At 46.8% G+C, this 15,228-nt stretch overlaps 1 protein-coding gene across 1 annotated transcript; it reads left to right on the plus strand.

The window, feature by feature from the left end:
• The first annotated feature begins 2,092 nt into the window (after positions 1-2,092).
• Positions 2,093-8,573, plus strand: Acr (acrosin). Its single transcript, XM_051160220.1, has 5 exons — positions 2,093-2,244; positions 3,296-3,502; positions 3,709-3,992; positions 7,330-7,475; positions 7,944-8,573. The coding sequence occupies exons 1-5, from the start codon at positions 2,177-2,179 to the stop codon at positions 8,571-8,573; spliced, it is 1,335 nt and encodes a 444-aa protein (XP_051016177.1). The 5' UTR covers positions 2,093-2,176.
• The last annotated feature ends 6,655 nt before the right edge of the window (positions 8,574-15,228 follow it).

Here is a 15,228-nt window from a genome sequence, read left to right on the forward strand (position 1 = left end):
CCGCATTCTCATGTTGCGTAGTTCATAACTGCCTGCAACTGTAGCTCTAGTGGATCCAGCGCCATCTTCTGGCCTCAGTGTACCCTACACATGCAGCATACATTCACACAGATACACATAAGTAAAATTAAAATGAAAACTTTTAAGCAAGAAGAATACTTTTTTTTTTTTTTTTTGGTTTTTCAAGACAGGGTTTCTCTGTGTAGCGTTGACCATCCTGGACTCACTTTGTAGACCAGGCTGGCCTCGAACTCACAGCGATCCACCTGCCTCTGCCTCCCGAGTGCTGGGATTAAAGGCGTGCGCCACCATGCCCGGCTAAGAAGAATACTTTTTAAAAAGCATTAAGGCTACAAGTTGGGACTTCAGAACACAGCCTGGGGTTCTCTGACTGTTCAACAAAAGTGACGAGAATGCTTGGTGCTGAGGTAGGAAAGACATTGTAATAAAAGAGATACACTTATAGCCCAAGGGGGAGAATGAGACCTCCTGGTCACTGACAGAGAAAAGATTAAACCTCCAGATCAGCGATTTTCAACCTTCCTAATGCTGTGACCCTTTAATACAGTTCCTCATACCATGGTGACCCCCCAAACATAAAATTGTTTTGTTGCTACTTCATAACGGCAATTCTGCTACTGTTATGAATCATATATAAATATCTGATATGTAGGGTATCTGATATTTCACCCCCAGTGGGGTCATGACCCACAGGTTGAGAAACCCTGCTCCATAGGCATGACCAAAGGGATGGGTCCTGATTGTCACATAGAGACAGGTAGTCCTGATGCCCTGTGATAACTCAGATAGGGTATGTAAGACCTCCCTATACTCAACTAGAAGGTACAGAGTTTTGCGACCCTTTGGCAGTGGCATCTTGAGACAGGCAGAAAGGCAGTTGAGATGAGAGCCTTGAGAATTCAGAGACTGTATGATATTCTTAGGGAGAAGGGAAAAAACATGGAATTTACGTTAAGGAGATTATTCAAGTAGGGGGAGGAGACTTAGGAGAAGTGGATACTTCTGACACTTCATCGTGGGAGACGAGACTCACAGAACATTCATATACTTAAGGTACAATAAGTGTTTGAATAGGGGAGATAGGATCTCTTGATTCTGGTAGAGAACATGTGACAAGGTACCACTCGGATGGAAGAAATGAGACCCTGGGTCCCGATGTGGAACAGAACAGTTGTCACATATGGGGAGAGGAAGTCAGTCAGGTAAGACATTCAAGACCTTATCGGCCAGCCTAGGGAGACGTGACCTCCTGAAAGTGATGTGTATAACAAGGCATGGCATTCAGTTAAAGATACCCAGAGAAAGCAAGGTCATCCCAGAATCCAAGAACTCAACACACCATGTCTTGATGGGTAGGAGCATTGGCATCTGTGGCGCCCCCTAGAGGAGATTTAAGCTTTCTATCCTATGACAGGCTGGAGAGGACTTACCCTCAGAGGAGATGAGTCCTGACGTGGTGGAGCATCACAGTGAGTGATGCGTGTCTGCTATACTATCTTCTGACAACCAGATACAAAGAAAAACCACTTGACGCTATACAGATAGCTGTGATGAAAATTCCTACTGCTCAAGTATACTCCTGGCTGCACTTAGGTTCGAAAGAGGAGACCTGGACACCTTCAGGAAACATTGTGATACCCAGTAAAGGACAAGAAAGGTGGGCTTTGAAGTCGTAAGGTCAGGAAAATTCAAAATGGCTCTTTGAAAGTGTTCCGATGACATATCCACATCTCCCACTCCCACCACGTACTGAGGAGGCCGGCCAGCGGAGCCTGATTCCTTTTAGCTGTGAACATATCGATACAGGAGGGCCAAACTCCCCCTTCAGTCCATGAGTGTGTTGTGGTGTCAGCTACCAAAGAGCACATCCCAAACGCTGATAAAGTGAGACTTCTGAAGCTTCACTAAGGATGAACGGAGGTCTTAGGCCAGAGGAAATGGGCTGCACACAAGTCTTGCAGTATCCTGAGCTCAAAGGAGAGTCCACGCAGGAAGTTGGGGTGTCTCTGCAGCACAGATGAGTTAATCAAGGAGGCCTGCCTGGCCTAACTGCTGGGGTGGGGGATGTGAGCTCACCCCGTCGATTGGCCAGAACACCTTGGAGCTTTGTGACATCACAGCTTGCAGGCCAGGTTAGGGTAGGAGTACGGTAGAGATGCTGCCAACTGTCGCCGTGCTGGTCTTGGCAGCGTCCGTGGTGGCCAGAGATAACGGCACGTGTGAGTAAGTGTCAGGGGGGCACCTTGGTGGGTGTAAGCGTCCTCAGAAATAACAGGTCCTACCTACCTAGACTCTCTTTGTCCAGGGCTAGGATGAGTAGCAAGCTGAGCCTTAGCAGGCTCTGTCTGGATAGTCTCACAGTTCTTGTGACCCACATCCCCAACTCAGATTTTCCCTGCTTCCAGAACTGTAATCCTAGAGTCATTAGGTTTCCATCTGCCCAGAGAGAGAGGGAAAGGGAGAGAGAGAGGGAGAGGGAGAGGGAGAGGGAGATGGAGAGAGAGAGAGAGAGAGAGAGGGAGAGGGAGAGAGAGAGAGAGAGAGAGAGAGAGAGAGAGAGGAGAGAGAGAGAGAGAGAGAGAGAGAGAGAGAGAGAGAGAGAGAGAGCGCCTTCATTGCCTCTCGGGCATTGGGTCCTAAACTTTAGGAGCGCTTTGTTATCCTGTGGACAACTGAGGCACATTACCTGTGCACGAATTCGAAGGTATCCTGTGCCTTTGCACCTCTGTCCTGAGGACTATTACCCCTAAGGGACCCACAGTGCAAACAGCTCCAAAACTATTGGTAGTCTTTCCCCTGTGATACGTTTCCAGAACTTTCAGCTCAGGATCCTCTCTGCTTCTAGTGTGATCCCCCCCCCCCCCCCCCCCCCCCCCCCCCCCCCCTCCCGCCGCAATGCTTGTGAGCCACTGGATTAGCTTGTAGTTCCTTGCAGTTACTTCCTCCAAACCCGGTGTGTCAGCCCCGGAATCTCCTTAATCATGTGACTCTTGCTTGAGTTTCCCATCCAAGATTGGTTCTGAAACCATTAACAACCCTCTGCCACCATCTGCCACCTTTTGACTACCACTACGTCCAGGGACCCCTTAATACCTCTAGGACCCATATAGACATTTCCTGGAGACTGTGGCCTCCTGCACACCCTAGGCTGCCTCTCTTTTCACAAGTTCATCCCCATTTTCCCCAACCCTATGTCCGTGCCTCCCACCAGGTGTGGAGGTACAAAGATTGGATGCCTCTTCTTGGTTTGAACAGTGTCCTGGTCTCTCCTCAGTGGCCCCTGTGGGTTACGATTCAGGCAGAACCCACAAGCAGCTTTCCGGATTGTCGGAGGGCAGACTGCACAGCGTGGGGCCTGGCCCTGGATAGTCAGCCTCCAGATCTTCACGTCCCATAACAGCCGCAGGTACCACGCCTGCGGAGGCAGCCTACTGAACTCCCACTGGGTGCTTACAGCTGCTCACTGCTTCGATAGCAAAAAGTACGTGTGGGACTCAGGGAGGCCTCTCGAGTACGCTTAATGGAAAGGGACACACCCCAGGGGCTCTTCCCAGGGTCTCTGTGGAGCTCTGGGCCCACATGCTTGCTAGACTCCGACAGGGCTCTGAGGGTCAGCCACTCTCACCACACAACTTTTGTCTAGCCAGTCTGCAAATGAGAACGACTGGCTTACCTTTGTCCCCACAGAAAAGTCTATGACTGGAGGCTGATTTTTGGAGCACAGGAAATTGAATATGGAAGAAACAAGCCAGTGAGAGAGCCTCTGCAGGAGAGATACGTGCAGAAAATCATCATTCATGAAAAATACAACATCGTGACAGAGGGGAATGACATCGCTCTTTTGAAGATCACTCCTCCTGTTTCATGTGGGCGCTACGTTGGGCCCGGCTGCCTACCTCATTTTAAGGCTGGTCCTCCCAAAATTCCCCAGACCTGCTACGTGGCTGGGTGGGGATACACAAAGGAGAAGGGTGAGTATAGTTGGGGACTCCTTGGTGGCCCTGGTGCCCCTTCTCTTTGCAGCCTTTTCATGCCGGGGGGGGGGGTTCATGACGTATGGCTGAACTGTTTCAGTTCGCACGGCATTATGAACAGAGTCTACCATAGGCCCTTTCATAACTGGAGAATTCAGTGTGACGGAAGCAGAGTCCCATGTCTTAAGGTCATGTCTGGATTGTCAAAGGGCGTGACAGGCAATAGCCTGGCTGCCTATGGAAGGGCTGAATAGCGGGTATAGGTGGAACCTTGACATATTTTAGAACGTAGCAAAGCTCGGTGTGGCTATCAGCTGGACAGACTGCTAGACTTTGGGCGTTGGAAACGTAAACTGAAGCAGTGTTTGCAAAAGGCCTCTGGGATATGGCTTTGTTGCCATGGTATTTTCCCCACTTATGATGAAAACGAGAAAAGGGTTGGCCTCCGGAGTTGAGCACCTCCAATTTTTGTGGTCTCAGAGTTGTCTTTAATTCACTATCAGCAATATGTGCCTTCGGTATTTTTCTTTCCGTGGACAGTCAGAGCACCAAGACTTACCACTTCCTTCCAATTACTTGATGTTCTCTATGTAGACTGGGAGATGTAGGTGGTGGGTGTACTTTTCTTTGGGTCATTTATTTAAAGCTCTTGGAATTGTCCAGCAGATCTCTTGCAATTCAAGATGAGTATAGCTGCCTTTCTAGCCTTCTGTCCTTATTCAAATTGTGTGCATTTCCCCTGGCTCAGACCTGGCTCAGTAGACAAGCTGGTGGGCACTGGAAATGTTCTAGAGTCACGGATGACTCCAGAGTTATAGCCTGAGTCCCAGACAACCTCTCCATGTCCTTAAAGCCAAGGCCCACTGTTGATACCAGAAGTAGCAGGTCACCCCTTAAATTGCAGTAGTAGACAGTAGGACATCGTCAGTGGGACAAGACCAAATAGAACTTGTGTCCTGCTCAAGAGTAGTGCTTTCAGCTTCTTATAAGTGGTTGTACAAATTTATAATTGTCACATTAAGGATGTGAAAATTTGACCAAATTAACTGAGCCACCAGTTTCTTCTTTGATTTTGGAAAGTTTAGGCTTTTCTTTCTTTCTTTCTTTCTTTCTTTCTTTCTTTCTTTCTTTCTTTCTAAGCTTAGGCTTTCTAATTTAAGGCAATTTAGTCATTTGGGGCTTACAACTCAGCCTTTGTTCATTCATTCATTCATTCATTCATTCCTTCTTATCCTTCCTTCCTTTCTTTTTTTCTTTTTTCTTTTAATTTGGAATCCCTGTTCCCCTCATTCTTACGTTCTTTTTCTAGAGGTGACCCAAGTCTTTAAAACAGTGGCTCTCAACCCATGGGTTGCAACCCCTTTTGCAAACCTCTATCTTCAAAAAACCTTTACATAACGACTCATAACAGTAGCAAACCTACAGTTATGAAGTAGCAAGGAAAATAATTTTATAGTTGGGGGTCATCACAACATGAGGAACTGTACTAAAGGGTCACAGCATTGGGAAAGCTGAGAACCACTGTTTTTTTTTTTTTTTTTTTTTTTTTTTTTTTTGGTTTTTTGAGACAGGGTTTCTCTGTGTAGTCTTGGCTGTCCTGGACTCGCTTTGTAGACCAGGCTGGCCTCGAACTCACAGCGATCCGCCTGCCTCTGCCTCCCGAGTGCTGGGATTAAAGGCGTGCGCCACCACGCCCGGCTCGAACCACTGTTTTTTAAAGGCTCACTACCCATCCTGTCCTTTAGGGGAGGGAGTCTTACCCTAGGTACTTGAATTTCCACTGGCTCTTGCTGGCATGTGACTGTAGCTATCTGATTTGGGGGTGGGCATTCCAGCCCATCTGCTGGTGCCTGTAGCTCTGCACTGTTCGCCCCTGTCTTGTCTGCCCTCTCATCATATACACAACCAGTGTTCTTGTGGACCTTGGATAGCTGGTCTCTGGTTCTAGAATCCTCTTAACTTAGTGGGAGGTATCTCCCACTTCTGTATTGCAAACACATATCTCCTATAAAGGCCTCGGTCTTTAAAAATACCCTGGCTCCAAACTCCCATGGCCTGTTTATATGTTTGCTTCTGCCCTTCTTTGAGTTCACCTGCTTTGGGGGCTGGAAGAGCTACCCAGATCCCATTCCTTTTGCTGGGCTTTTTGAGTTCCAAGAGGGCTCTTATGTAAATTGTCTGCTATTGAAAACATTCTGTTTCAGAACACCCGTTTTTCACAGTGAGGCTCATGACTTTCAGGACTATGGCCTCAGTTGTAGACCTAAAAAGTCATTTATCTTAATGACTAGCAAGTTAGGGGCGTTGTTATTGTTATTGTTGTGTCCCTCTCACCTCAGGGACAGCCTCTATTGAAAACAGAAAATGGAATATTTACACACACACACACACACACACACACACACACACACACTCCTTTAAGTAGCCAAAGCCCAGGAAACACCTATTAAGCAGATGCCTAGTGCCCGCTTGCTGAATGTTTAGCCCTGTACTCACTGGCTCCACGTTTTCCTTGTCTTACCACCTGTGTTCACATGCCCCGCACTGCTCATGACATCCAAACCCACGTTGCTGTGGGAGGAGGGTATCAGAGCTGCTGCAGGTAAAGATCCTGCTAGCTGCATGTGATGAAGAGGCCTGGCTGTGCTGGTTCTGAGGCTGTGTCTAAGGCAGATGCATGCTGGCTGAATGAGCTGAGCATAACTGTGTCTTTCCTAACCGCCCCCCCCCCCCCCACGGTAGGGTCTGTGCTAGTGAATGAGTCCCTGACTCAGTTCTCCTCTTCCAAAAATCTCCTCAAAGCAGATCTGAGACACATGGGAGGAGCCCGTCTGAAGCTGGGTGGAGGAGCCCTAATGGAGGATAAAAAACAGGGAGGGTGACTTCTAGACATACAGTGGAGAATTAAAGGTGTGTCTTAGTCATGGGTGTGGAGAGGGGCAATCCTGGCGAGATTCGTGAAGTAGGTGGGTGGTGCTCCAGTCCCTGATGCAGAATGGGAGTCACAGGACCATGAGCATAGTTAGTGCTTGGCACTTGTGCTTGTTAGAGCTACAACTAACCCCCTCACTCCTCATCTGTCACTAATACAGGTGTCATCTGTCCTTCCTTCCTTTGTTCATTCAGGTACAATTCTTTTACTTCTACCCCCACCTGCCCTTTCCCTGTGCATCTCTCCCCTCCCCCCTCACCCCCCAGGAGTGTAAGGTGAGCCTGAGGGATCTTTGTTTAACCGGAGCACTACATAGGATGGCTAGAAGTTCATGGTGGGGGAGAAGGCAGGGCTTCCTTCATCTCCTCCTTGAGCACTGACCACTGTGTGGCCTGGCTGCAGTCCCCAGGCCATCACCTGTCCTGATGGAGGCACGTGTGGATCTCATTGACCTCGACCTGTGTAACTCAACCCAGTGGTACAATGGGCGTGTCACATCAACTAATGTGTGTGCAGGGTATCCCGAAGGCAAGATTGACACCTGCCAGGTAACTTCCTTCTGGTACTCAGACCCCTGGGTCCCTCTAGGGATCCTAGCCCCTGAGGAAAGCTCATTTCAGGTCCCTGATCTCCATCCTCTCCTTTCCTGACCCAAGGGCCCACTCCAGTGACTCCTTTCCTGGTCACTATTTCCTAACATCCATTGTAACTCATATGGGGATGACGTTTGCCATCGGTTCCTGCTGAGAACGTGTCATCGCACTTAGCATTTGATCCCAGCATTAGCATACAGAACACACTGCCCAAACTGTTTTCCTCTTCTCCATAACACAGAGCACCCAAAGCACAGTGTTCATGCATTCCAGTGCATATTGGCAGCTCTTAACTTTACCAGTTGTATCTAAGGCAATAGGAAACTATGTGGCTCCAGACATGGCTCTCCCATAGCCCCATTGACCCTTCTGGGAAAGGAGAGTGGCTCAGGCTGAAAGTGACCCCTCTGTCCTTCTGGACAGGGGGACAGTGGTGGGCCTCTCATGTGCAGAGACAACGTCAACAGCCCCTTTGTGGTCGTGGGGATCACGAGCTGGGGGGTAGGCTGTGCCCGTGCTAAGCGTCCTGGAGTCTACACTGCCACCTGGGACTACTTGGACTGGATTGCTTCCAAGATCGGCCCTAATGCCTTGCATATGATTCAACCAGCCATCCGTCACCCACCTACTACCCATCCACCGGCCGTCTCTTTCCACCCTCCTCCTCCTCGCCCTCCTTGGTATTTCCAACATGTGCATTCTCACCCACCTCGGCCGCGACCACCTCGACCTCAGTCACATCGACCTCTGTCACATCGACCTCTGTCACATCGACCGTCTTCACCCCAAGTCTCATCAGCCCTCATGCCCTTAGCTCCAAACTCATCCCCATCCCCACCTGCATCCTTTAGTTTTTCTACACATCGCACGAGGCGCCGCCACACGACCCTTTCTTTTGCTCAGCGTGTACAGCATCTCATAGAGGTTCTGAAGGTGAGGACTTATCCTAGCCAAGATTCCTCACACTACAGTGGATCAATGAACCATGGTCACCACTACTCCACTTATAAGCCTCTGTCCAACAAACACAGGCAGCCCCTCCTTCATTCCTGAGAAATGAAATAAAGCATATATTTGTATATAAATATATATTCATGAGGACGTGCTTTCTGGACTTCTGTTTTCTCCAACTCAGCCCAAATCATTCTCCATCAAATTTATCCCCCCCCTTCACCCTCTAATAAAATGGAAATGCTCATACATTCATATTGGGTTTTTTAACATTGAATTTTAATGCTTGAGTGAAGTGACTAGGACCATAGGCCAACCGTGGTCCTTACTTCATACTTTATGGATATTGGCAGGTGAGCTGACCTGAAAAGGAGGGACGGGCTCCTGCTAGGAGGCCATGTTTTTCAAAATGCTACCATGACACTGGCCATAGAGATGCCTCTTCCAAGCACAAGGGGGTAAGAAGGCTGCTTGGTAGCCGAAAGAAGTGTCTACCACCAGATAGCCTTGTGGCTGATTGAATGTAACCTGTTCAGGGATATTAGTGGCCTGCCTGTAGCCAAGTCTATTAGTTCCTGGACTCAGGCACATAAGAACTTCTTTGCTAAAGCTTTCCAGGAATAACAGTGGGGGAAGGGTATCTCATGAACACACCTGACTTTGGAATGGCTTTTTTTTTTTTTTTTTTTTTTTTTTTTATACCATTGTGAGATGTTTAAGAATATCCATTGCAGCCAGGCGGCGGCGGTGGCGCACGCCTTTAATCCCAGCACTTGGGAGGCAGAGGTAGGTGAATCTCTGTGAGTTTGAGGCCAGCCTGGTCTACAAAGAGGAGTCCAGGACAGCCAGGGCAACACAGAGTCCTGTCTCAACCAACCAACCAACCAACCAAACAACAAAACAAAACAACTCCCCCCCCAAAAAAAACCAAAGCCCATTTTTAAGGAACAGAGTCCAGTTTGAACCTTTTTAATGATACAGAGATAATGCAGGGCCAATAGGAGAGGGTCAGACGCATTCTCAAGGACCAGTGAGTCCAGCAAGCCATGGACATGGTCTGAAGTTTCCTTAGAGTGGCTCCGACTTGCCACACACTGCCTGAGGCCGGGGTTGGCCCTCAGCCAGACCACAGTTGTTTGCAAAGTCCTGAGAAGGAAATCCTGATGGGTGCTGTTCATTCTTGTCAAGAAAGTAAATCAAATCTGGTGTTTGAATTAACCACTCGTGTTATTAAGGATGGCAGGGTAGAGAGAAGCTACACTTCTTGAAATCAAAACAAGCTCAGGGATGTACACCGGTCTCAGGAGTTGTACTTTGCTTTTCAGCTGTGCTGTTTTGGCTTAGTAGGAGTGTAAGTGTTAGGACTCCTGCTGGCCATGTCTGCCTGCTTGATTTGATGATGCCTATGCACCAGTGTGCAGAAATAAAAGTTTTTTTGCCTTACTGTAATACCTTGTGTTGTGTGGTCATTTCCTTGGGACCCCACACCCATTTCTAAAAGCCTGGCACCCAATGTGAGAGGCTGTTTCTCTGTGAGCAAAGGTCCTGGGAACGGATTCCTCGGTGTACCCTGCTGCCTCGTTGCTGTGGTCCTGGGTATGGACACGTTCCCAAGCTCTAGAACTAAGGACAGCTCAAATCTGAAAATGAACCAGCAGTGCCCAGATAAGGGCCTTAAAGGAGCATGCGCACCAGGTAGCTTCCATGCACAAACCAAAGTAAGAAAACTGGACTACAGAGTGCTGATATGTTGTTGGTCTATTTTTTTTTAAGGGTGAGAATGTGACTGAAATGTCAGTCTCAGGCTACTTAGAAGTGGAAAACAAAAGGTCCAAGAGGAATACATGAAACCTCCAGTGCAGTGGGTTTGAGCATCCAGGGAAGACTTGAAACCTCCAGTGCAGCAGGTTTTTTGAGTACTCCAGGGAGGACTGGGGAAGGGAGGAATGAAGATGCTTTGTCTGATGTTCCCCATTTAGTCCATTAACATGAATTTTCAGGTTCTGAGAAAACAACTTCTGAACCAAGAGAAAGAAAAAGAAAAACAAAAGAAAAAACACAACAGCAACAACAACAAAAAACCAAACCAAAACAAAATGAAAACCCACACCAAACCGACGGGCGTGGTGGCGCATGCCTTTAATTCCAGCACGTAGGAGGCAGAGACTGGTGGATCGCTGTGAGTTTGAGGCCAGCCTGGTCTGCAAAGTGAGTCCAGGACAGCCAAGGCTACACAGAGAGACCCTGTCTTAAAACCAAAAACAAACAAACAAAAAAAACCCCACAAAAACAAACAAACAAAAAACCCCCCAAAACAAAACAAAAAACACCAAAACAAAACAAAATAAAACAAAACAAAACAAAACAAAACTCCAACCAAACAAAAAAACCCAAAAAACAAAACAAAACTTGCAAGTGTTAATACTGCTTTGGTGGGTGGGATGTCTGGAACATTGTATGAGTGTGGCTGAAATGTTTTATCCAGCGAGAAGCAAGTGTGGACTCCAGCTCTGCAGCTCCAGTTTCTGGGGTAGCGTTCCTATGGTCTACGTGGGTCCACGCAAACTGCTGTGGTTAAAAGGATCTGTGCTGCTTTTCAGGTGTTTTCACTGTAGGGAGAGAGGTTCAGCATCTCTGGTCAAGACATCAGTTACAAGATAAGGATTGGGAGCTAGGCTTCCTCTTTGGGTAAGAAGGACAAGAGATCTGAGACCAATAAGAATAAACTGTCTCCTAAGGCACATACCCCAGTATTGGGGTGGGTGGGGGCGCAAAACGGGGAAAAGAAACAACAGGGGTTTCAATTGCTGTGATAAAACACCATGACCAAAAGCAATTTGGGGGAGGAAAAGGTTTATTTTAGCTTATAATTCTGAGGATTACACATCATTGAGGGGAGTCAGAGCAGGGCAGGAACCTGGAGGCAGGAAGTGAAGCACAATCCGTGGGCGGGGGAGGGGAGGGTGATGCTTACTGCCTTGCTCCTCCTGGCTTGCTCAGCCTGCTCTTTTATACCAGCCAGCACCACCTGACCAGGGATGGTGTCACCCACAGAACTGGATCCTTCCGCGTCAATCATTAAGACAATAGCATATAGGCTTATCTATAGGCCAATCTTACGAAGGCATTTTATCAAGATGCCCTCTTTTTAGATATGCATAGGTTTGTGTCAGGTTGACAAAAACCACCCAGCACACTGGGTATGTGAACTTATAAACTATGTTAATGGTGAAAGGTGAAGAGTGTGGAGGAGATGATTATGATGCTTGCTGGAGAAGGGACTCTGAGACCTTCTTTTCTCTGAAACAACAGCAACAAAGTAAAGGAGAGAAGAGAGTCCACCTTCTAAGTGGGAGCCTCTCGATACCTCTCTTCCTCCGTGTTGGGAGCCCCAGCTCTGGACTGCCAGCTTCAGTTCCAGAGTCCAGCCCAATCCTTAGATAAAGACTGAAGCTTGAGCAATGGCAGAGGGATAGCCAAAATCTTCCCCTGCAACAAACAATCTCCTTAATTGATGCTCTCATTCAGGGATATTCTCCTGGGTGGGAAAAGGATAGTGTTTATCAACATCCTCCTTCCCAATTCAGAAGTCTTATATTGTAAAGGGAACTGGTGGGGAGAGGGAATGGTGAGAATGCCATTGCCACATACATACACGTAGGCAAAAAAAAACCCCCCAAAAAACAACACACACACACACACACACACACACACACACACACACACCCTCCCCCCCAAAAAACCCAAAAAACAAAAAACCAAACCAAACCAAACCAAACTAAAAAAACAAAAACAAAAACCCAATATTTTAAAAAGACAAGGATCCTACGTAAGTGCAGTCACCGTGTCTTTGGGGCTGGAGAAATAGTTCAGCAGCTAAAAGCACTGTTGCTCTTGCACATGACTTCTGTTTGGTCCCTGGCACCCACATGGTGTCTCAAAATCACTGAATTTTAGTTCCAGGGGCTCCGACGTCCTCTTCTGACTATGAAGGTATCAAGCTAACACAGTGTACAGACATACATGCTGACAAAATACACACACAAGTAAACCTTAAAAACAAAAACCCAAAACCAAAATTGACAATAAAAAAGAAGGGATACTATGGCTGCAAAGGGTGTAATGACAAGAGAAAAAAAATCCCAATCAACAACCTACATGGAAGAATAACAAGGTCACCAAGGCCACAGGAGGAACCTTTGAAACTTGGCGAAAAAAGGGATTGGAAAATCAGTCCTCCAATCCCAGACTAGGAATAAAACCTTTACTATACAATAGGGAAAGGAAGAATGGTCTACAGTGTTTCTAGAAAGGCAAAAGGATCACATGAAAAGAGTAATTAGGATTCAGCGTAGAAGAGCCTCTGGAGCATGTGATGGTAAAGTTACACTGTGTAACTAACAGCTGGCCAGACAGTGAAAAGTTACAAGAGATTGAGGAAGGAAGATTCTAGAGGCAGAAACAATGCTACAAATATAGGGAAATGTAAGGAGAAGGGACATTTAAAGAAGGAATTATCTGTCTTGAAAACAAGAAATAATAACCCACATGTCTTTTGCAGAGAGTTAACAGACACTAATAAAATACCTTGTATCATCTCAGACTGTAGTTCTAAGGCTAGTGTGGAGAGTGCTTTCTTTGCTGCCTTTTCTTGTTTGCAGGGAGCATTCCCTGGCATCCAGGATCATTTTGACAATGTGCCAAGGCTCTTGTTAAAATGTATATATTTTTTCTAACCACTGGGAAAAAAAACTTGATAATTACAAGTACCAGTATAGGTAATTTTAATTTGTTGTAATGTGCCATGCATATTTTTTGGATTTGACACATTTTTAGGGAAAGAAATAGTAAATGTGTATAAGAGGATTATTGAGAAGGATGTAAGTATAAGTTCATATATTTGGTAACAAGGGTTAAAAAGAAAAGAGGTATTTTAGATAAGGATTGATTTTATATAAAACAAGATTTTTGTCCTAAGAATGAAAAAAAAAAAAAAAAAAAAAAAAAAGGTGGGGACTGCCTTAGTCACCATGAGCAAGGCAACATATAGAAGAAAGACTTTATTGGTGACTTTATTACAGTTTTAGCAGGTAAGTGTACTGGTTAGTTTTTATGTCAACTTGACACAAGCTCGAGTTATCTAAAAAGAGGGAACCTCGATTGAGAAAATGCCTCCATAAGACCCAGCAGTTGGGCATTTTCTTAATTAGTGATTGGTGGGGAAAAGCCTAGCTCATTGTGGGTGGTGCCATCCCTGGGCTGGTCGTCTTGGGTTCTGTAAGAAAGTAGGCTGAGCAAGTCACAAAGAGCAATCCAGTAAGCAGCACCCCCCCATGGCTCCGTGAGCTCGTGCCTCCAGGGTCCTGGCCTGCTTGAGTTCCTGCCTTCCTTCAATAATGACCAGTGATATTAAATCATATGCCCAATGAACCCTTTACTCCTCAGGATCCTTTGGTCCTGGTGTTTCATCATAGCAACCGTAACTAAGACAGTGAGTTCATGACATTCGTGGTCGGGAGCATGGCAGCAGGCAGGCTTGGTGCTGGGCCAGTAAACGAGAGCTTATATCCTTTTTGGCAAGCAGGAGGCCTACAAGAGAGAGGGGTAACTGGACTTTTGAAATCTCAAAACCCATCTCCAGTGACACATCTCCTTTATCAAGGCACATCTCCTAACCCTTCCCAAATAGTTCTATGTAGTGGAAAGTTCTGGCATCTTTAAAAACTCAGTTCTGATGTGTAAACATGTTTTTATCTTAATCCCAGGCGTGGGATATGCGGCCGATTCTGATGGTCTACAGCAGTAAACTGTCTCATGCAGACTCTTGGGGGGGGGGGGGCTCTGAGAAAGAAGGCTGCTGGTGCTCCCTGCTCTGCTGCTCCTGGTGGCTGCTGGTGCAATGTGATGAAAAGAAGTAGTTGGAGGCGTCCTGAAATGAGGATGGACTTGCCCCGAGGAACCCAACGGCCCTAACCTGTGGAGAGTAGCTAAGAGACCTCCACCCCCTCTCCCCTCTAATCTCCTCCTACCTGGTACTGAGGTTGGGAAGGGTTAGGATGGATAAAGGGTGGAGAAGGGAAGTAGAAGTATAAGAAGCACAATAAGTAGTTTTAAAAAGTACAGCTTTAGTTCTGCCAGTTGGGAACGAGGCTTTCAAATGCACGAGCCTATGGTGGCCATTCTCATTCAAACCACAGAAGGGAAAAACCCTTAAAGCCAAGTCACAGAAGGTCTGAATAAGTTGCATAACGTCTGTGGCGAGTGAGGCTTAAAGGAGATACATGTTTGATGATAACAGTTTGTTGCGATTTCTTTTTTTGTCATTAACGTTTTGAGACAGGAGCTCACTATGTAGCCGAAGCTATCCTGGAACTCACTATGTGGACCAGGATGGCCTTGGCCACTCACAGTGATCTGCTTGCCTGTGACTCTTGACTGCTAGGATTAGAGGTGCAAGCCACCACACCTGGCTCCAGGGAACTCTGAGTACACAAAAGTTGCAAACAGCTCAAATACAGTGAATGAGTAAACAAACACATTGTTGAATAGATACAGGATAGAACAAGGTTCAGCTAGAAAAGAAACAATTGTACATAATGCATGATTGAATTAATCCTGCCTCCTTCTTCCCCAGACAGGGTCTCTCCAGTAGCCTTGGCTGTCCTGGGACTCACTATGTAGACCAGACTGATCTCTGCCTGGTGCTGAGATTAAAGGCATGCCCCACTATGCCCCACTCTAGATGAATCTCGAAAAC

The sequence above is a fragment of the Acomys russatus genome, chromosome 17 (genome assembly GCF_903995435.1).
Source record: "Acomys russatus chromosome 17, mAcoRus1.1, whole genome shotgun sequence".
NCBI classification, from domain to species: domain Eukaryota; kingdom Metazoa; phylum Chordata; class Mammalia; order Rodentia; family Muridae; genus Acomys; species Acomys russatus.